The following is a 22,056-nucleotide window of genomic DNA, read 5'->3' as shown; positions in this document are numbered from 1 at the left end:
ATTAAGGGTTTGTTGAGTGGAGTTTCTGTCGGCTGTACAGACTGCAAAGCTTCTTCAGCCAGGTTTTTTCTTTGTGATATTGGGCTATATAAATAAAATTTGACAACCTCTTGACTCAGTTTGGCTCTAAACCACATATGTTTGGGTGGTAAATTGTGTTGAAAATGCACAAAGGCATTTTCTATCATTCATTAAATCCTCAGTACTTCGTCTTCCACAAAAACCACACAATAAAAAATGGTAGAGGGAATATCAGTGCTGATATGTAAAAGATCCAGGGAGAATGGATCCAGCAAGGTGGTGGTAGGGGATGGTGCCAACAGCCCAGTAATGTATAAGTAAATTGTGCAAGGTCTGACCTGCTGGAAGAAATATAAAGAAGGCTCTGTTATTAGTCAGAAGCTCTAAAACCATCTGTCAAATAGAAAGAATAGCAACATGTTAAACATGAAATCAAATTACATACAAATCAAGAACACAAATGAACACTCAAATTAACAAGGGATAAATCATATGATTATGTTTGTATGAAAGTATGCTTTACACAAACTCAATCTCTCTTGTTCTCTCTCTCACATACACACACATAGCTGAAATGAAACGCATGTTGGAATATTAAAGCCAATGCACCGTGAAACAATCAGTACGTGTTGCAGTCTTGTTAAACCACAGTTCATTCACTCCATAGCAGCTCAGTCATGGAAACGTTCCCAGACTTGCTGGGCTTGGTTGCAAAATTTGTCAAATTATTCCCTTGAAATGGCCTCATGTGGTTATTACATGGAGCTAGGGGGCCTGAATATTTTTAATGCAAAGGTCACATAAGTTAATAAGCTGTACTTCAAGCTGCATCTGGGAAAGAACAGGCCTCTTTCACTATTGATTTATCGGTAGATAGTTTTCTCGAATAACATAAACTGTTTTTTTTTTATTGACAATTTATGTCAGAAAATAATTAAAATGTTCAACATTATTCCCCAAAACCCAAGTTGACATATTGAGGACAACAAAAACAATAAAATATTTACAATCAATCAGAAAGAGTCGAATGAGTTTTTGGCAGCTTTGTTTGAGAATTATTTAAATGTTGTAAGTACATTTTCTGTCAATCAACTAGTCACAAATTAGGCTAATCATTTCAGTGCTACACCCACAGGGTGATAAAATAATATTCACATTTACTTTTTCCTTCCTGAATAGAGATGTAGAGAGCCAGATGCATTAAATTCAGAGTGGCACTTTTATATTAAGATGTAATTCTAGTTTATGTTAAAGTGTAGTTTAGAGATCTGTGGTCGTAGTAGTAGTACTGATGACACTAATTGACGCTGCTTCATAAAATGCTTCTTACATTTACTGAGAAGACCTGAAACTGCCTCAATGATTCCTCATCCATTTTATTCAGCAAGAAAGTCAATGTGCAACTTTTTTTTTTTCAATCTCTATTTGTCATGTATGTTCGTCATTTCAGATTTTGATAAATGGTTGTGGCAATATGGCCACTGAATTATTTAAGAGGGATTCTGTACATTTGTGTTTCTGGACAAGCAGCAGGCACCGAGAGAGAGGGACAGTGAGAGAGAGAGGAGGAGAGAGAGCAAGAGAGAGAGAGAGAGGGAAGAGTGAGAGAGAGAGAGAGAGAGAGGGAGAGCGAGGGAGAGAAAGTGAGAGGAGGGGAGAAACGGGTGATGCCATTTCCAGCTGGCACAGGACTGGGTGCCTGTATCCGAGGTCAGCTGCTTGCTTATAAAGAATGAGGAGTCCTCGGAAAAATGATTAATTGCCCAACAGCACAAAGTTTATAGAAAAGAAAGAAAGATGGTGGTAGGAAGGTGAGGTGGTGAGCGGAAATAGCAAAAGAGCAGAAGTGAGAGAGGTTGTGAGTGCACCATCAGAAGGGAAACAGAGAGAAAGAGAGAGATCTTGGGTAGAGAGGGATTGCAGGCAAAGACAGAAATGTTGAGAGGGTTAAAGTGGGGACGCAAGGGAGAGACAAACATGTATCGAGAGAGGGAAGTGACTGAAGGAATGACGAGTCAGACAAACAGAGAGGGAGGAGCGGACAGAATCAGTGAGACATTCATTAATATAATGTTCGTTATCTCTGACCGACTCCCTCAACAAATGTTCCTGTGTTCTCGAATGTGCTTTTCAATAGGCCTGTAGATGTATATGCGTGTGTGTGTGTGTACTTCCCTATGTATTGTATGTGTGGAGCAAGTATCTCAACAGAGACTTTGAATCTGCAACTGATATCTTCACACACCTGAGGGTGATCCTTCTTGGTGGCGCTGTGGAGGTTGTAGATCAACCAGATAATGCTGAAATGAAATAAAGAATCTCTCTAATAATGTACATTTGGCTTCAAATTCTATTGGTGTCAAATCCCTGTTGGTGTCACAGCTACATTTTTACTCGCTGTGCATAATTTTATTTATTATAAACTTTTTCTAGAAATACAACTGATGTTGCTAACACACAATTGTTGTGCTTTGCAGTGAAAATGCCAATAAATTCTAAGAGAGATAATAGTTTTGTGGTTTAAATCCTCAACAGAATATGATTGGGTGAAATGATCACCATATCCATCCTTGTTACAGAGGCAAGGTGTTTTCTGCTTGGCTAGCAGAGGAGCTCTGAGTCCATGAGAGAACATTATTCAGCATATCCTACCTGTCTTGCCTTGCCTGCAGTCATAATGTCTAATACTATAGGTTAGGCAGACAGTAGTAAAACTTTCATTGAATAAAAGGCAACTGCTGAGCAGAGGTCTGCAGATTGGAACCCCGGAATCGATCGTTCATCAACAGTGTAATAAAATCTCTCATTCTATCTTAATAATAGTGTGGTATTCAATTATTTAAGAACAATAAAATATCTGCCCTCCAACATTTAACTTGTTTCCAAGGCAGTTCAATATTCTGTATTTTGGGAAATGTATCACACAATTTAGAGTATGCACCACAGACCTTGAAAACAATCGGCCATAAAGTGAGATAATAACAGACTGCTGGTCAGAACTTGTCATTAATAGAGAATGAGATTAGAGAGATGGATATTAATCTTCTCTCCGTTTGTTGCCTCTCCTCTCCACAGCTGTGCTCCACAAGGTGTCCGACATACAATTTCAGGTCCTGGTGGTCGGCAGGCGGCGACACCCCTATATGCAGGAGGATGAGGACAATTTGCACCATGGCTGAAGTTCAAATGCAGTCACCATGTGATTCTAGCATTTCCGTAATATTCATAAGAATAAAGGCTATTATGTCTGTTCACTGATTCCACATTCACGTGTCTACTCTCTTTCTCTCCCTGTGTCTCTCCAACCTGGTCCCTCTCACTGACACACAGGGAGAAAGAGAGAGAGAGAACCAGGGGCGGCACAGCAACCCCAGACTTTCTGCAACAGCCTCCTTACAGCCTCTGCATTTAAATCTCTTGTCTTCAGTGGCAAAGCAGCATTTTCGATTCATCTACTTGATTAAAACGAGCTCCCCCCCCTCTCCACCCTCTCTATGCCACACACACACACACACACACACACACCGGTGCGTCAGTCATTGGTAGAATATACAGCATAAACCTTCCTCCCTTCTCTCCTCTCGTCTCAACTCTCTCAGCTCTCCTCATCTCCTCATTTCTCCCACCAGCTCTCTCTCTCTCTCTCTCTCTCTCTCTCATCCCTCTTTCTCGCCTTCCCCTTTTTTTCGGGGAGACCTGATATCTCTGGCGGTTTGCCGCATGGAAGTCGCCCAGGCAAGGCAGAATATCATCTGTCAGATCCGGACTCCCTCTCCAGTTGCCGACCACTGCACGAGCAGACACACCATCACATACACTAACGGGATATAACGGTATTTATCCGCTGACCGGCTGTCAGTAGAGTCTGAATCCAGGCTTCATTCCAGCAGGGGGTGTTTCTTACTCAGATGTAGGCTAATAACAACAACAACAACAACAAAAAGACGGAACGGATTGTCAAGTGCGCAAAAGCTGCGGCTTTAAACATTACGCACGACTTATTTTGTTCTGTTTATTTTCTCTTCCCTCCGTCCCCTTCACGGACAAACCGGGGACCGGAGGTGGCGGGGGGATTCCACGGTGTGGAGTCCTGATTTTACTAAGCGATCCACAGGGAGAAATGAAACTGAGAAAATCCGTCGCCGGGGTGGAATATTAGCAAACTGTTCCTCACGATAATCCAGAGGATGTTGCAGCAGAGTTTGAGACTCTAGACAGAAGCCCAACTTTTTAAATCTCTTTCCCTGTCCTCCTCTTCGTCCGTGGGACTTCTATTTTCGTGACTGATTTGCATTACTCCTCTCAGTTATGGACCGGTCGACGTCTTTGGATATAGAAGCGCTCAAGGTAAGACCCTCTCAGCCCATCGGCGCGCACTTGTTCCCGGGGCGAGTGTTGAGCCTACGCTGCATGTGTGGCTGGGTGGCTAAATGACTTGGTGGACTGTTGGGTAACTGGAGATGATGGGTGACTGTTATTACTGGGTGGCTGGTTGGATTAATCCACAGCGGCGTGACTGATGAAGGGTGAAGCTGTTATGCTGGGTGACTGGTCAAATGACTGGATGCGTGATCAGACGTCTGTTTGTGCTGTAGTTGGGTGACCCATGGGCTTGAGGATGCTGGGGAGCAAGTCTGACGCGCAATGAGCGGAGGGGTTTGCCACTGTGAGAATACCCAGGTCTTGGTTTCCCTAGTGTCCAAAATAACATGTTTCTCCCTATCTGGCTCTTTTTGCACAAACCCACACTCCTTCTATGTTCGTTAGGTAATAAAAGAAGGAGAGAGAGGGCGTGTGTGTTCGTGTGTGTCAGTCTTCGATGCGTGCAGTGAATTTCAATATGCTTTGCCTGCACAGAGAGTTGTTGCAGAGAGGTGTTGTGGATGTCGGTGGGACGCTCGATAGACGGGACGGACTTGCCCGACGGGGCGGCATCCACTGTGCAGCAGGTCTGTGTAAACATTTCAGAGAGGAGCAGAGTGTGAAAAGAGTCGCTGATCACATCTCTTTCTTTCTATCTACCCTAAAAACATCGTTAATTTCACAGAAGTGAAGAAGTGCGTTATATAGTTATATAGCTAATTTTCGACTTGTCCTCGCTTGTACCTCTCGACTTGTGTGTCGGTTAGGTGTGGACTGTATGCGTGTGTGTGTGTGTGTGGTCAGTGAGGTGATCTGGTTCGCTGCTTATAGCGTCGATCTGTGTCTCTCACCTCTCCACCCCGGTATGTTTGTGCGTGTCCATATGGTCAGCACTATGTGGATGTCAATGGGGAGATGAGTAGGTGTTGAGTATGGAGTTGTGATGCTCAGTGACCCCGTGCTCCCAACACACACGCACGCACGCACGCACGCACGCACACACAGGATGATTTACAGGTGGAAAAACTGTGTAGGTGTGTGCATAGGATGAGTAATCTTGTGCTTCCTCATACTTGAGGAATAAAAACTGCAAAAGCATGCAAAAATCCATTTGGAAACAGTTGTATCAGGGGAGCATTCAGCACCTTTTCCCTCTGTACCAGTAGTTTGGAAATTTATGCTCAGATTCGGCTCATAAATCCCATATTTATAAGCTGTTTGGATGGTTTGGTGTGAGGCTGTGTTTGTACGTGTGCACTATAAGCCTTTCAAACCTGTTAATGGTGAAGTGACATAAGGGAAATACATAACAGAAATATGTGTTAAGAAATGTTAAGAATGAAACACACATAGGCTATTGAGGAAAAATTTGAGTGATATCATTAGCAATTCATTTCACTCCAGATATTACATGCCACATGTGTGATGCAAGTCTAGTGTCAGACAAGAACTGTGTGTGGAAATGTCTATTTTCAATGGATTGCTGATGTTAGTTATTAGCAGTGATTGGATAAATCACGAAATCAATGAGCTTTCCCAGTGGTTTGACATTTCAACTTGCATTTTATGTGATCAAATTTCTGTGATTAGACCTTGATACAGCATTGATGCAGTGCCCAAACTGACTTTGACTTGGCTGACTGGTTGTAAATTCCAAAGACAGAAGCTGACATTTGGATTTAAAAATGACCTTAACTATTAGCCAGTGACCTTGACCTGTGGACCTGAGCATTGATATTTTTGTGTATAGGCTGTCCGCTTGGCTCTATTGTCATGTTAGGTGCAGCCTAAAGTTGAAAATATTTGAAAAATACTAGAAACATTATTTAAAGATGCAATAAAGGCCCTTAGAATTTGATGAATGATTGCATATTAAGCGTTGGTGGCTCTGAGTTAAAAAAAAATACAGTTCATGATAAGTAATTAACATGATTGTGCAAAATCTCCTGCTGTGGGATCCAAGAACCACCTTTCAAACACCATGCAGGGTCAGTCCATTGCTCTGAATGCTGAGTCTAAACGATTTCCGCCGCCTTCACCAGTCGATCTGTTTATCCATCTGCTGGTTGTTTTCTGCAGAGGTGGTGTCATATCCTTGGCAGTGCTGACAATCCCTGAGTCCTAGTGCATCTGTGGTTGGCACACACACACACACACACACACACGCACACACACACACACACACACACACACACACACGTTCTTCTGCAGTGTGCTCTATTTGTAGCGAGGATTGGGAATGTGTGCGGACATGCTTATCTATACTTGTGAGGACAACTCAGCATATGTTCAAATGTAGATTGTAATGAATGTAAATCAATACAGTGTCTTCTCAAGTAGAGAAAAACTGTGTGTGTGTGTGTGCGTGATTTGTGTGTGTGTGTATATGTATGTGGGTTCACGCGCAGACACGCACAGATTTGTTTGCCAGCTGGCCTTTCAAACTTTGAAAATAACACACACACATACGGCAATCCAATCTAATGAAAAGCCCGATTTTTTTCATTCAGTAAAGTATGTGTGTCGGGGGTGTGCCTCAAAGTGCAATCACAGGAAATGAAGAGTGAACAAGGACAACATTGGGACATTGGGACGACACTGCTTTATATCAAATATACAAGTGAGGTGTGTGTATGTGTGTGTTTGACCAAAGACCTATCTGCTTATAAATCAGTGCAGGTTTCAATATCAGTGGAGCAGTTTAAGTGCTATTGATCTTTAGTAATAGCTGCACCATAAATTATATGCGGTATAATAAAGGGAGTCAGATGGAATTTGACCCTCTACACCACAGGCTCTCAACTTGTATCATGAACAGATTCTGGAAAAGCAGAGTACTTTTATTTTGGTAGCTCTAGATCAAAATTATAATTTAACCTTGATTTAGTCAGCTCAGTTCAGATGTTTATTGTCCTTCAAAAGGAAGTTCATTTTGCATAAAAGCACAAAACATAAAAAAGACAAAGACGTTAAGAGTAGTGGTACTATACACACAAATCATATCATAATAATAGTATCAAAGCAATAACACAAAGAATAAAGATAAAAAATGTGTGTGCTAGTTATTCTATGTGGCAAAAATTCAGGATGTGTATGTAACACATTATTACGTTATGTTTCCAGCCACCTAAAATTAAAAAACTGAAATTAGAGTAGGACCCCTAAATCTCGAATGGCCAGTTAACAATGTTACTGTTAGACTAAACATTTATCAAATGTTTATACAGTTTAATAGGCCAGCTAGATTTTGAGAATAGAGCAGAACCTCAAAATGATGGTTAGTTACCTGCTAAAATGGTTGGCAAAGTAAACCAACTTATGGTACAAACCTCAGCCAGAATGAGCCACCATTTGCAAGGTGGCTGTGTTCCCACTCTGGTTGCACTCTTTCACACAACCCTATTTGGTAACCACCCAGTGTAGTCCCAGTTTTGCATTTCTGGCCACTGAGCAGCTCAATTGGAGCAATTGGGGGCTCCGTGCCTTTTCCAAGGGCACTTCAACAGTAGCTGCTGAGCGATGGGAGAACGTTAGTCATTTATTTAAGCCAGCCAGCCCCAAGCCTGCATGTCTAACCATCAAGCAGACACGAATCCTCCTCTATGTATTAAGAGCCACCTGTTCAGTTTAACCAAGTTACAAGCACAAGCATAAACCACACATGAATTTAACGTGCAGCATTATGAAATATATTATCTTTTGGTCACAGTCGTGTTTGTTGAAGCTGCTAGAGTGACAGTTGTACAATTTGAAAAGTGGGCGCCTTGCTCTTTGTTCTTTTTATATTGGAAATTTCCCAAAACATCTGCATGTGTTCATTCCATTTTGAAAAAGTGTAGCAGATAGACTGCAATGCATTAGGATTACAGAGTAACATCACACAGCTGTATATGTAGGTAGCTACATATGGGTTTAACTACCTGACAGTTTTACACACTTGGGAATCACACATTTATGTAAGCAAAAAAAGGCTGGAAACTGTCTAATTTATAATTAATGCATACAAATTGAATGTGTTTTTTAATCTCGTAAACAGAGAGTACAATTTGTAGCACTACATAACTAAATATTTGTAGTCTGGAAATATTTTAAATTAGAACACAAAAACAGAGCAGTAGCCAGTTTAAATGTCTGCAATGCGAACATTTCACAAGGCAGCAGTACCAGAGCTACATTCACTACTACCAAAGTGATATGACACCATAAAATAAACACTGTGAGTGGAGTGGTGTCTTGTGGGTTCCTCACGTGCTTTGGAGATACCCAAACTTCCTGCTTTTCATCCAGACTTGGGACTGGCCCTGGGTCGAATGGGATTCAAACCCAGAACCTTCCCACTAAGGGGCCAACAGAATGTCAGTCATAAAAGGCATACAAAAACTAATTTTTATTTATTTAATTTGTAAAAAAATAAAACATTAACGAACAGCTTGGATGCAGGCAATTTTTTTTAGTGCACTCCAGAGCCATTGAAATGTCAAGCATATACACTAGATTGATTTGAATAATTAACTATAACTAATGAAGTATACACTGTGCAAATAGGAATGTACAAGTATCAGACTGGGACTCAGCATTGGCAGATACTCAATATTAAGATGACTCAGATTGGGACTGGGGGGAAACACCCTTGATCTTGACATCACTAGTCTTTATTAATGTTTCTGCGGTGACAACAGTCCAGTAAATTTACTGATGGTATGGCTGTATGGATCGTATTATTGTCACCATGACAACAAAGTTCCAGTACGCCTGCTCCTGAAACGGTTCTGTACATCATATTTGCAATACTGTCTTTTAGGTTGAAGGACCTGTTGAATTGTTTGTCTTGTCACGTCATCAGTGTAACAGGTGTTATACCCCTGTGACAGCTGCAGAACAGAATGAACTAGATTTTGAGAAAGTAAAGGATCTTATGTTTCCTGAATTGTACTGCAACAAGCTTATACATGAAGTGGACAGACAAATTGTCTGTAGTAAAAACATGGCTGACTGGGGAGGGCTTCACTTTCTTTTGAGCTTTCTTATACAGAACCTTTCCATACTTTTTCAGTTATTAAATGCACTATCATGCTATCTTCAACACACTTATACAGACTGGAACATAAGCACACCATACACAACTTAAAATGCCAATTCCTGGGGTCAGTCACCTTTTTTTGTCCTTCAGTCAGTTTCATAAAACTGTGCACAGCTACAGCTTGCTACTTTAGAGCACGTCTTTGTTTTATTACTTGTATTTTCCTTGTATCTTTGTGTGTCTGTGTGTGCTGCTCAAGTAGCAGTGTTTAAAGGTCTAATAGCTTGCGGGCTACCATTGGTCTTCTAAAGGTTAACTTACAGTCTTTATTGTGTGTGTGTGTGTGTGTGTGTGTGTGTGTGTGTGTGTGTGTGTGTGTGTGTGTGTGTGTGAGGGTGTGTGTGTGTGTGTGTGTGTGCATACATTTTTCTGTAAGACCAATTTTGTTATGTTGGCTGAGCAACAGGTTATGGACAGAAGTAATTCACAATGTGAGTGTGTGTGCTTTCCTCCCTGTGTGTGAGATACCCATCATTCCAGATAATGAAGTGGCCAAAGATAAACTTAACCAGCTGGACTGCACAGCATATCCCAACACTTTGGGATATACATGTATTTGCTTTTGTATTTGAAAGTTAGATGAAAACTTTGACATCTGGTTCTTCTCTTCTCCTATGTTCCTTGCAGAAGTGCCTCTGTGCTTAGCTTAGCACAAAATACTTGAAACAAGAAAAGCTAAACACCAAAACCCAAACTTCCTGAATGCTGTCATGTGTACTGTACATAGAAAGTGTGCTGTTTGGACATTGTGTTTGTACATTTAAACAGGAACAAGACCCTGTGGCTTAATGAACATATGAACTTTATATGCATAGTATATTTTTTACCAAACAACAGTTTGCCCCAGTAACCTAATGCAGGATCTCAGAAGTGGTGTTCTAAAAGTGATGTTGCTAACCTGGCACACTTTCCCATCCATGGGCACAGAGCCTTTATCTTGTTTCTATTTATGCATAATGTAAGAGGACTGTTTTGGACCTGGTGGCATTAAGTGTATATTTTGCTGAAGGGTATCTTTTTTTCTTACATTCTGAATATTAAAAGCATCAGTTTCAATTTAATGTCAAATTTTGAAAAACGTAAAAGATAGCTATCAAAATGTTTCTGAAATGGCTTTTGACAGACATGTCTCTTATTCAAATCTCTGACAAACATACATGGCTTTAGGACCACAAATCAGGCCAAGTGTTATTACAGTTAGTTGTTAGACTTCATTATGCGTGAACATCCCTCCGTCTGTTTGTCAGTACATTTCAAATAATTAGTACAATCTCACAAAAGCGCTTTCAATTATTTCTGTCTTCTAATGGTCTTTACATCAATGGAATTCATTTATTGGATCTTGCCAAAGGCTACATACAATATAAAACGTGAATATTTGAGTGTATGTGTGCATGTTGTAATGAATGTTTTATAGGTGGTATATGTAATAAGATAAGATAAACTTTAGTCATACCCAAAGGGAAATTCAGGTTGTCTTGTAGTTAATTAGTAAGTCAGTAGTGAGAGTAGTCAGTAGTCTATGGCAAGCCGTTTGAGCATAAATTAGATATCCTTGATATCAGATGTTTATTTCACATACTAGTTCAGTCTTTGTCAGAACTAGTTCGACGTTTGATTGCACTAGTTGGACATGTGATTGCACTAGTTGAACAAGAACCCTTACTAGTCACGCTTTCTCAGCAACTAGTGGCATTTCTGTCCAGCTAGTTCCATGAAAAGCCCTACTATCAATGCCAGTCACTGCACTAGTAGGACCAAAGTCCCAACTAGTCAGCTTTTTCATGTACTAGTGGCCCTCTGGACGACACTAGTAAGGCTAAAAGTCCTACTAGTTAACTAGTGTGGTGAAAGAAATGTGACAAGCTTACTAGTCAAGCATGAGTTTGGCTCACTAGTGAACTAGTGAGATTCAAATGTTTACTAGTTTACTAGTAAATACCAAAATGTCCACTAGTTCCACAGGTGGTGATCATTTTGGCCTTACTTGTTAACTAGTTAAACACACAATCTGTTACTAGTGAGCTAGTAAGGTCCAAATGGAGTAAGTAGTTGACTAGTGGCAATGATGTTCTCCTCACTAGTTAACTAGTGGAAGACATTTTGCCTCACTAGTGAAAGTCTGTATCAGACATGTTCAGACTATGACTGAACATGTCAGACATTTTTCCTACATGTTAGGCCTTTTCTTTAGCTAGTTTAGCATTTATTGGCACTAGTGAGCGACTATGTGCAACTAGTGAGACATTTGTTTAACATGTTGGTCTTTTTGATGCACTAGTTGATATTTTCAATACACTAGTTGACGTTTTGATCTTACCAGTCCAATATAAATGCTCACTAGTCGATTTGTGTGCTCAACTAGTGCAACTAGTAATGTTGTAAAGTGTCACTAGTTAACATGTATGATGTTTGCAACTGTTCACTAGTTAACTAGTTGCACAGAAATGTCAACTAGTGAGCAGGTTTTGCAGACAAGTCAAATGAAAACTTACACTAGTATACCAAAAACTTTAACTAGTGCAACAAAAAGACCAACATGTTAAACAAATGTCTCACTAGTTGCACATAGTCGCTCACTAGTGCCAATAAATGCTAAACTAGCTAAAGAAAAGGCCTAACATGTAGGAAAAATGTCTGACATGTTCAGTCATAGTCTGAACATGTCTGATACAGACTTTCACTAGTGAGGCAAAATGTCTTCCACTAGTTAACTAGTGAGGAGAACATCATTGCCACTAGTCAACTACTTACTCCATTTGGACCTTACTAGCTCACTAGTAACAGATTGTGTGTTTAACTAGTTAACAAGTAAGGCCAAAATGATCACCACCTGTGGAACTAGTGGACATTTTGGTATTTACTAGTAAACTAGTAAACATTTGAATCTCACTAGTTCACTAGTGAGCCAAACTCATGCTTGACTAGTAAACTTGTCACATTTCTTTCACCACACTAGTTAACTAGTAGGACTTTTAGCCTTACTAGTGTCGTCCAGAGGGCCACTAGTACATGAAAAAGCTGACTAGTTGGGACTTTGGTCCTACTAGTGCAGTGACTGGCATTGATAGTAGGGCTTTTCATGGAACTAGCTGGACAGAAATGCCACTAGTTGCTGAGAAAGCGTGACTAGTAAGGGTTCTTGTTCAACTAGTGCAATCACATGTCCAACTAGTGCAATCAAACGTCGAACTAGTTCTGACAAAGACTGAACTAGTATGTGAAATAAACATCTGATATCAAGGATATCTAATTTATGCTCAAACGGCTTGCCATAGTAGTCAGCTGTCATCTGCCGTTGGCTAAGGTGTTAGAGAACCAGATTGCAGTGGGGTTGAAGTATCTTGTGTTTCTTTCAGTCCTTCTTTGTGTCCAGTTTAAATGCATCCTTTTTCTGGTTAAGGGTTGCCTTGATGTCCCTAGTGAGCCTGGGTCTGTTATTAGGGAAACAGTGCACAGACTTTGTAGGTATAACAGTCTCTCTACAGAAGTTGATGTAATCTGTGGAACAGTCAACCTGTATGCTCCAATCTGTACATTCAAAGCAGTCTCTTAGAGACTGAGTTGCATCAGGTGTCCATTTCCTGACTCTATGATGGTGGTTGCAGGCTGCTTCAGTACACAGAGTTTAAAACAGGTCTGCAGTAAGACCAAGATGTGTGTTTTATAGTGTATTCCTCACAACACTTAATATTTTTAATTAGCTTAGTGGCTTGTGTACTGCTTGTGGCAGTGTGTCCTTGAAGACCTAGAGTGGTGATCAAGTTGTTCTTGTTGGCTGGATAGCCCACGATTTGCATGGCTCACTGGACACAGAACAAAATGCATTGTCTTAAGTCTTTATAAGTCTATGGCAGCATGTACTCCATTTGGACCTTACTAGCTCACTAGTAACAGATTGTGTGTTTAACTAGTTAACAAGTAAGGCCAAAATGATCACCACCTGTGAAACTAGTGGACATTTTGTAGTGGATGTATTTCCATCCATCCATCCATTTTCTATACCCGCTTTTCCTGGCTCAGGGTCACAGGGATCTGCTGGAGCCTATCCCAGCTCTCTCTCGGGTGGAAGGCAGGGGTACACCCTGGACAGGTCACCAGTCCATCACAGGGCCACATATAGACACACAAAGACAGACAACTATCATGTATTTCAAGTCTTCAAATTCAGACTTTTAATATGGTGCGGGTGAGATGGGTGAAACCCCTATGGGTGTAAGCAGGTGGTGTACAGCAAAGAACATCAGGTATAGGCGAGTGTGATGTTGGAACGACAGGCTTATGCAGACCACTAACCTACACCTATTACCATTGTTAGTGTTGTGTCCAATAAATTTGAAGGGTACATGTCACCTATTACCATTGTTAGTATTATGTCCAATAGATTTGGGGGGACAAATCAAAGGTTAATGAGCAGTGAGTGACTGTAATTAAGGCAAATTTCAATATTTTAAGAAATACTGTTTTCTACTAGTCATTTTGTGTTTACAGAAAAAAGTGAGTGCTTCCAGTTGCACTGTGTGTTGTGCAAGTAAATGGTATTGGAAGCAAAACAAACTCTGTGAAATTATGCACTGAACACTAACTACGTTCAAGTCGAATTTACTCAAGCATCCAAGCTGTTTCAGGGACACAGGCAGGATCCGCAGAGTCGCAATTACTGATATAAAGGCCTTTTCAAACTTACATGGAAGAAATTATTGACTGGGTAGGTGTGTGCAGGGATGCACTGATCCATAGTAGATGTGTACCTTGGGAAGTGAAGGCAGAGCTGACTGCAGAGGTGTAAGCAAAGCAAAAACATGATGGTGTTGAACTTGGCCCTGGGGACTCTCCAGGGTCCACATCACTGTATTGTGGTAGAATTACTCAAACACACACACACACATACACACACAGACCTGAAAACCATCACTTACTGCTAATTATAGCTTGTGGGGAAAATATGTGTGGATGTATTAACATATAACCTCTGAGTTCACATACAGATACAGAAAAGAACACAAACACTTTTGCCCCAAGCATATTTTCTGTACACCTTGGCCCCAGATCACTAACCATGGCATTAATCACAGGCACATTTGTTGTAGAGGGGGAGCTTTACATTGACTTCATTACATTCATTTCCTGGTGACTTACTCTAACCTTAACCATAACCACTGATTGCCTATCTGTAACCCTTACCCTGACTTTATACCAAATTGTCCCCATAAATTTCCAAGGCTGAGTCTCCAATGTGAGTGTGAAAGCCAGTTTCTGTCCTCACATTTTAAGTAATACCAGGTTCACACATACACACAGACACATCCCAATAGAGCCTAAAGCTTCCAAACAAGCACTCAGTCTTAACAGTGACTGATGCCTCACCTCACTACCTGCTGACTGCTGAGTGGCAGCTGTTCCTTTTGTAAGCCTCAGGGTGTGTGCGACAGTGTGTGTATGTGTTTATCTGTATGTGTGAATTCTATTTCCCATGTTAGCCAAGCCTGATGGGAGGAAATATTTTGTCCGCTTCATGTTCTGATGTGTTGTTGCAGCTACGTAGTCCCTCTTGTACAGTCGTTCTAAGCCTTGTATATGAGTGTGTGAGAGCAAGCAAATGTGTTGTGTAAATGCAAGCAAATGTGTAAATGCAAGCAAATGTGTACATGTATATGTATATGAAAATCATATAGCTACAGCAAACTGAGCAGATGGTGATGATTTGTCATATTTTTACATGATGATTTTATTACTGGTTGTCTGTACTACATCAGCATGCTAGTTTTTATAGTTCAGACATGTTTATGTGGGTGGTCCTACAGAGTACCAGCCCTTTCAGCATCTCTATAATCCCTATTCCAGCAAGTAACTGTAACAATAATAAACCAGTTTATACGCTTGGAGAGGATATGAATTTCCCTTCGTGGCTTGAAAAATAAGCTATAGGTGTGTATGTTGTTGCCTTAATAAACCAGTTACCCAAATCTGTCATTTTAGCTTGGCACTTTGAGGATGAAGTTAGCCTGTAGTTCCAGCTGTGCTAGGCAAAACTTTGATCTACAATTACAGCCATCTTACCAGTGAAGATCATAATGTAGCACTGCAAGAGAGAGAGAGATAGCTGAATGAATAAAAACTTGGGTGTAAAATGCAAGCTGTCACTGTGCTCACAGCAGTGAGCAAGCACTCCAGACAGAGAAAACACAGCTCAGCAGCAGTCACCTTGTTTCTTAATATTTTGCTACTCTAGGTGGGTGCAGTTTACTGAGATCAGTACTCCTGGATAGTTTCAAATAGGTACATAAGCTTTGCTCTCACTTGGAACCTCCAACAAGCAGCTTAAAATTAAAATCCAGTAGGCCTATATATGCAGAATCATTGATGTGTAACTAATCCTACGCAACATTATCATTTCACAAGAAGAACTATGTACCTGCAGTAGACTGCTTGTTAAAAAAAAGCTAGATTGCTGAAAACATTATGGATAATGTTGAATGCTTACTCAAATTATTTATTTACTTAAATATTACTCACTAAGTTGTTAGACTCAAGTATTCTTTGAGCTCAGTGCTAACAATGACATAGCAACTTACTCACATCTGGTTTAATGTTTACCATGTTCCCAATCTGAGTATAGTGTTAACTATTTATGATTTATGATTTACCAGTTGCACCAAATGCGCATAGGGAAGGGAATGCTACTAGCTTTTCAGGTTTTTGGTTGTAAACCCACTTATTGGACAAATGCAGATGTAAATCAGGAATTCACCAGTTATTGTAATTCAGTCTCAGGAGGCAAAGATTATTGGTAAGTTTGATGGCAGTCCATTTTATTTTATGCATCATTATTATTTAATTCTGGGCCATAATGATGGACAGAGCAAACAAAGTTGCCTTCTCCAGAGCAGCACCAAAAAAGAAACATGCTTTTCTTACATTTTTTAATTCTTAGTGTAATTGTTTTATGAGGAAGAATGTGCTGATTCCAGCAGTCTGCACTAAAGTGCCACATCAGAAAAATCTGATCTCAATTTTAGCATGGTTATAAGCATGGTTATCCTTGAAATGTCACATTGGTTCATTGCGTAGCCCTGATTCATCTATCGCTCTGATACTGGCATTGACATTCAAATGCTTACTGTATATCAGATAGCCTGCCAATGATATGCTGCATTATTTATTGCTAATATTACAAATTCAATCTATATTTTCATTCAGCATAACTTCTGTGTGACTGGGGATGTGCATATGTCACTCAGTATTTCATCTACCTGCTTCTGTTTTTGAGACAAGGTGATTACTGTGTCCCTCTCCACACGATTAAAGTGATTTTTGATTTCATCTGCAGCCTAAATCCTTTCCCCTGCCACAGGCCTGTTCACTACATATTGGGTATTACACTTTAAAATGACGTTTGTCCCACCATGAAGAGACATTTATATTTGTCATTTTGTGCATTTCTGCCAGCTTTGTCCCTCAGTCCTGCAATGACAAGTTAATAGACTGCTGCGCACCATGGGGCTAAACAGGGACTTGCATCCATTATTAATCTCAGTCATTTAATTCTCCCCAAATTGCCATGATCAATTGGAGATTACAGCAATATGACTCAATTTGTCAACAACATTATGATTTAAAATTGAATTATACTACAATGACAAAGCAATTATGATTTGGTATTATTACCTGATCCTGCTTTGACAAGCTAATGATCACCTGTGTTACACACAAAAACACAGGTGATCATTGTGAGTCTGATTTAACACATTTTCACATTGATTATAAATAAAATCAAAGTTTTTCGGGGTTGGGGCACATTTTTCGTTAATGTACGGTCATGTACATATATCATACTGACTGTACACAATATTTCATTCATTTCTACTCAGAGATCCTGCAGAAAATGTCCCAAATGCTCTTTAAAACACTATGTTAATGACATAGGAGATGTACATAATTATAAATAGATAAGAGGCTTGTTGTCCCCTTTCCTCAACCTCCAACTCACACATGGCATAACCTTTATTTTCTGATAACATTTAGTTTGTCATTTCCCTGCAGCAAGCCAGCTATCATGTGCCCCAGCCTGGCTATCATTTACAGAGGCTGTGGAATTGACACAAGAATGACAGGCTAATATTCGTCTTTCTTGTCCTGTCTGTCACCTCCCAAACCACAGCCCCTGCTGCCACTCATGACATGAACTGAGCTTAAGATCACAGTGAAAGAAGATATTAAGGTGGGATGATTTTTAGCCTGTATGATAATCAACACCAGTTCTATGGTCAAGAAGGAAGACATATCAGGCTAGTTCATTGTAGTTTGGCCACAACAGTTCTGCTGATTTAAGAGTAGTCAGAATTCAGATTGATTCAGTCTTCTCTGGACATACTGAAGTTCAGATTTGTCAACTTTAGCAAAAATGATTAAGTTCAGAAAGTTTATTCAGTTCAGTTGAGTCCAGTCCAGTCACGTTTCACCCAGGCCAGGCCAGTTTAGGTCAGTGTAACAATCCAGTCTCATTATAATGGTACTTCAGCTTGGTTTGAAATTCCATGTGATTTCAGGAAAGTATACTTCTCCAGTTGGGGAGTAAGTGAGAAATACAAGGGAGAGGAGTGACATGATGTGAATCATGATTTGAAACACAGATACAACGCAGCAGGCAGACAACAAGCACCCATTTGCATCAATGGTACTTCAAACTGTACACTAAAGTATATGTCTAAACAGTATAGCCCAGAATCTTTACATTATCCCATTGGCAGCACAGTGCATTTATCTGTTCACTGTATCTGCCATCCTGTCCTTCAGCCCCCTGTAAAGTAAATCATCTCTTTGCCTGCTGTGACAGCGCAATCCTGATGTCTGTCACTTCCAGAGGCCAGGCTGGGCCACACACATATAACACATAGTCACACACATATACAGAGCTAACAGGTACAGGCAATCAAATTAGACACATCAGCATCCACACACAAACACTTTATTTTTTTCAGAGGGGATTGTCGCCCACTCAAGGTCAGAGTGGTGACACCTCATCATGAGGGAAATGAAGCAAGAGCGGCAAGAAGCAGAGAAGAAAAAGAGCGCAGACAGAGAGAGGGCTGCATGGAGTGGAACGAAGGAGCAATATGGAGGGAGGTGAGTGGAGCTATATGCCAGCAAGGTGACCGCAGCCAGGCACCAAAGTTTAGGGGCATGAAATAGACTCAGGTAAAAGTGGAATGACATGCAAGAGGAACAAGTGAGGGTGCAGGGATACAGTAAACAGTTAAAAATGAAAAGTGGAAAACAATAATCAATTCAATTCAATTGTTCCTAAAATACAGTGAGTTCCATGTATAACAACACAATTATATGAAAACACTTTTCCCTACAGTTTTCACAGGTAAAAGAAAGATATCTAGTTCCTGATTTTACAGAACCGCCCATAGCACATGAAGGGATATATGTGTCAGTTGAAAGAGCATGGCTAAGGCAGATTGGATTAATATGCTTTCCTTACCATGCTTCTCCTTTCATTCACTTGGATTACATTCACACCTAATATTAATATATGCCTCTTGTATACACATTAAAATATGATTTATAAGCCCGTTTCTAAAATAAAGATACCATCCTTCCATCCATCCATTATATCCTCTTATTCCTATTTAGAGTCCCAGGGATCTGCTGGAGCTTATCCCAGCTCTCTTTGGGTGAAAGGCAGGGGTACACCCTGGACAGGTCATAAAATACAGATCACCTTTTCATAATATTGCCATCTAGTAAAAGAGTCCATAAACGCATCATCTGGCTTGTGCATGTGTCAGTATAATCCATTTTGACTACATGCTGCCTGATGCTTTTCTGGATTACATTAGTAAATTGGTTGAAAATATACATAAATATTGCTATTCATACACACAGTGAATATGTGCATTGGTTGTTAATCAGATGTTGTTTGCTGAATCTTAAATGCATTTAATAAGCATTTATACTGTATTTGCATTTATTGTAGTTAGGCTGTAGTTCAGTTTCCGAGAGTTTAGGTTAATCCAAATTAACTGCTAGCAAAAGTGTCAAATTAAAGAGCAAAAGACATCTTTAAAGAAAAGCAGAGCGAATGTGTAAGAGAAGTGAAGCAGAATGGGACAAGGTCCTTGTCACTGCCTGTCTGCCATCATTTAAGTGTGAAGGAGTGAAGGATAGAGAGAAATGGTGTGATGGAGAGCAGGATGGAGGGCTGTGTTTCGCTTCAAAGAACCACAGATAGAGAGTGATGATAATGTAGCAACAGAGAATGTGGTGGGAAGAAAGAAAGAGGTAAGTATGGTGTACAGAAATGTTTAGATAGGTTGGAATGAGCAATGCTGAGCTGCAAAACAGTGAAATCAGAACATACATAAAACTTTTTTAAGTCTGTAATATTGATTTAAAATTGAAAGTTATTGCATTATCATCCCCCGAAGAGCCTAACCCTGAAGATTTGTAAGAACTTGCATGGTTGCCAAATTCAGGCCTGATTTTATCAGACAAATTGACTGAATCGCCGTAAACTGGCAGCCAACAAAAGCATGTGTCTTGTATCTAGTTTGATGCCCTCTTTATTGCTGTTATGAAAAGGCAATCTGTTTCCACATATGTTATTTGGATAATGATCAATATGGTCATTGCCTTTGCATTTGCAGCCGGTGTTTATTTGCCTCTGAGCTGTTTCACTGTGATCAGACTACATTTCTGCTCATATTACATGGCAATACAGGATGAATAGAGGCGCTACTACCTTGAATAAAGATATAACTGGATTATATTTACATCTGTAAATTTACATTGACATTGGCACTTTTTCGAAGGATGCATCAGAAATGACGACTTCAGCTGCACTTTCCTCAGTGAGGGAGGGGGATAGAAGTGGTGGCTGTAATGGAAAGAGATCATGTAGGAGTTTTTCAGCGAGGGGCTGCCAAGCTTTAGAGTGAGGCCTCTACCCAGAAGGCAGGACTCTCTGACAAATGAGAACACAGAGTACTGAGGGCTCACACACTCCTGGCAGAGAGCGCAGCACCCACTGAGGTGACCTGGCATCCGTGTGCATTTTGATTGGAAACTGTGTGAATTTACCCCTTCTGCTTCCTATGTTGTCTGTGTTCATATGCTGCATTTAGTTCTGTATATGCTGCATTTAATTCTGTATATGCTGCATTTAGTTCTGTATACTGGAAACAAAATTACATTTTTTTTAACATTTTAATAGCATGCTTGCTGCTGTGGATGAATTAGTGGTGTAAGGATATGATCCACACTAAATCCACATTTTAGTCATTTGCTCTTGCTAGTTTTCATATTTACCTTTTCATTTAAAAATTGACATAAAATAGCAAACAGTATTTAAGTTGTGTTATGTTGCATAATGTAGCAAATAATCCTTAAAATGTGTTTCATATTTTATATTTTTTTAAGGTTTGCACACACCTCACCTTTACTTTTAATGCCAGCATTATACTACATTCATTTAACATGGTAAACATTATACCTGCTAACATTAACATCAACATTGTTGATCAACATCAACATGCTGGTAACTGCCAGAAAGAAAAAAGCTACATTACAGCTGCATTTGGGTGATGATGAGGTGCTTGCGTATGTTTGACTCTTCATGACCATGAAGAAACAGTAGCCCATTTCCCACAGCTGTCATGATGCTCCCATTCTGTAGTGGTGTACTGTGTGTGGACTATTGTGTTTTTAGTATGTGTCTGTGGTGCTGTGTGTTAATAAGTACAGAGATTAATCGCCTCTTCAGAGATCACCAGAGTATGACAGAGAAAAAAGCTTTTGAAAGCAGCACCACACTGTGAACCCCTAGAGTGAGGTGATTCTTAAAAATACAGAACTTGGGCCATGTGCTGTGGCTTGGGCTTATTACTTCTGCACTTGTTTGCTCTGAAATAGCTTTACATATTGTTCATGTCATAAAAGAAGATGGGCAGCTTATGTTGTGCCTTTGATTCCTGAAATTGAAAAGTGCACTGTGGAAAAATAACTTATTCCCTTTTCTTCTTGACATAAAAGAGACTTATTTTGATATTGTGTTATTTCTTTTTCATGTGGTGATTCTCTTGATCTTGTCCTTATACCTGCTTTTGATGCTTTGGTTGTATTCGTCTGTGCAGTATGTATGTGTGACATTGGCAGACTGTGTGTGTGTGTGTGTGTGTGTGTGTTGATTTGTGGGCATTTGCCTGTATCTGAATAGGTTGATATCAATTGTGTATTCTGCTTGTATGAGTTGAGCTTTTTCTAACCTTTCTGCAGTTTCTATCATTTCTTAGCATGCTGCAAAGAAATATGAACTTGTAAAGATTGTGGGCATTCTCAAATCAAGACCAGCACCATCAGCTTTGAGTGCAAAACACCTACATTGTCCTAGTGTCACCTCAACCTCTCCTATAAGAAATGTGACTTTTTTCCCTTTCAGCAGCAAACAACAGCCACTTACAACAAGCTTTGATCAAGATTTACAATATTTTCTGTGGTGATTGTGCTGATAGCCTGGCAAACTGGGCACTTCAAACCTGATTTACATAGAATCAAGGCAGAAAACTCAATGCGGCATATAGATATGG

General features: G+C 40.0%; 1 protein-coding gene across 1 annotated transcript in view; it reads left to right on the top strand.

Moving 5' to 3' along the window:
• Positions 1 to 3,820: 3,820 nt before the first annotated feature.
• The window catches only part of LOC113128321 (zeta-sarcoglycan-like), a 321,035-nt gene continuing 302,799 nt past the window's right edge, over positions 3,821 to 22,056 (top strand). Inside the window, exon 1 of the mRNA XM_026303565.1 lies at positions 3,821 to 4,368. Coding sequence (XP_026159350.1) covers positions 4,330 to 4,368 — 39 coding nt within the window. The 5' untranslated portion in view covers positions 3,821 to 4,329. The remainder of the gene's footprint in view (positions 4,369 to 22,056) is intronic.

Source organism: Mastacembelus armatus, chromosome 1 (genome assembly GCF_900324485.2).
Source record: "Mastacembelus armatus chromosome 1, fMasArm1.2, whole genome shotgun sequence".
NCBI classification, from domain to species: domain Eukaryota; kingdom Metazoa; phylum Chordata; class Actinopteri; order Synbranchiformes; family Mastacembelidae; genus Mastacembelus; species Mastacembelus armatus.
The sequence above is the reverse complement of the archived record's forward strand: the minus strand, read 5'-3'. Positions and strand labels throughout refer to the sequence as shown.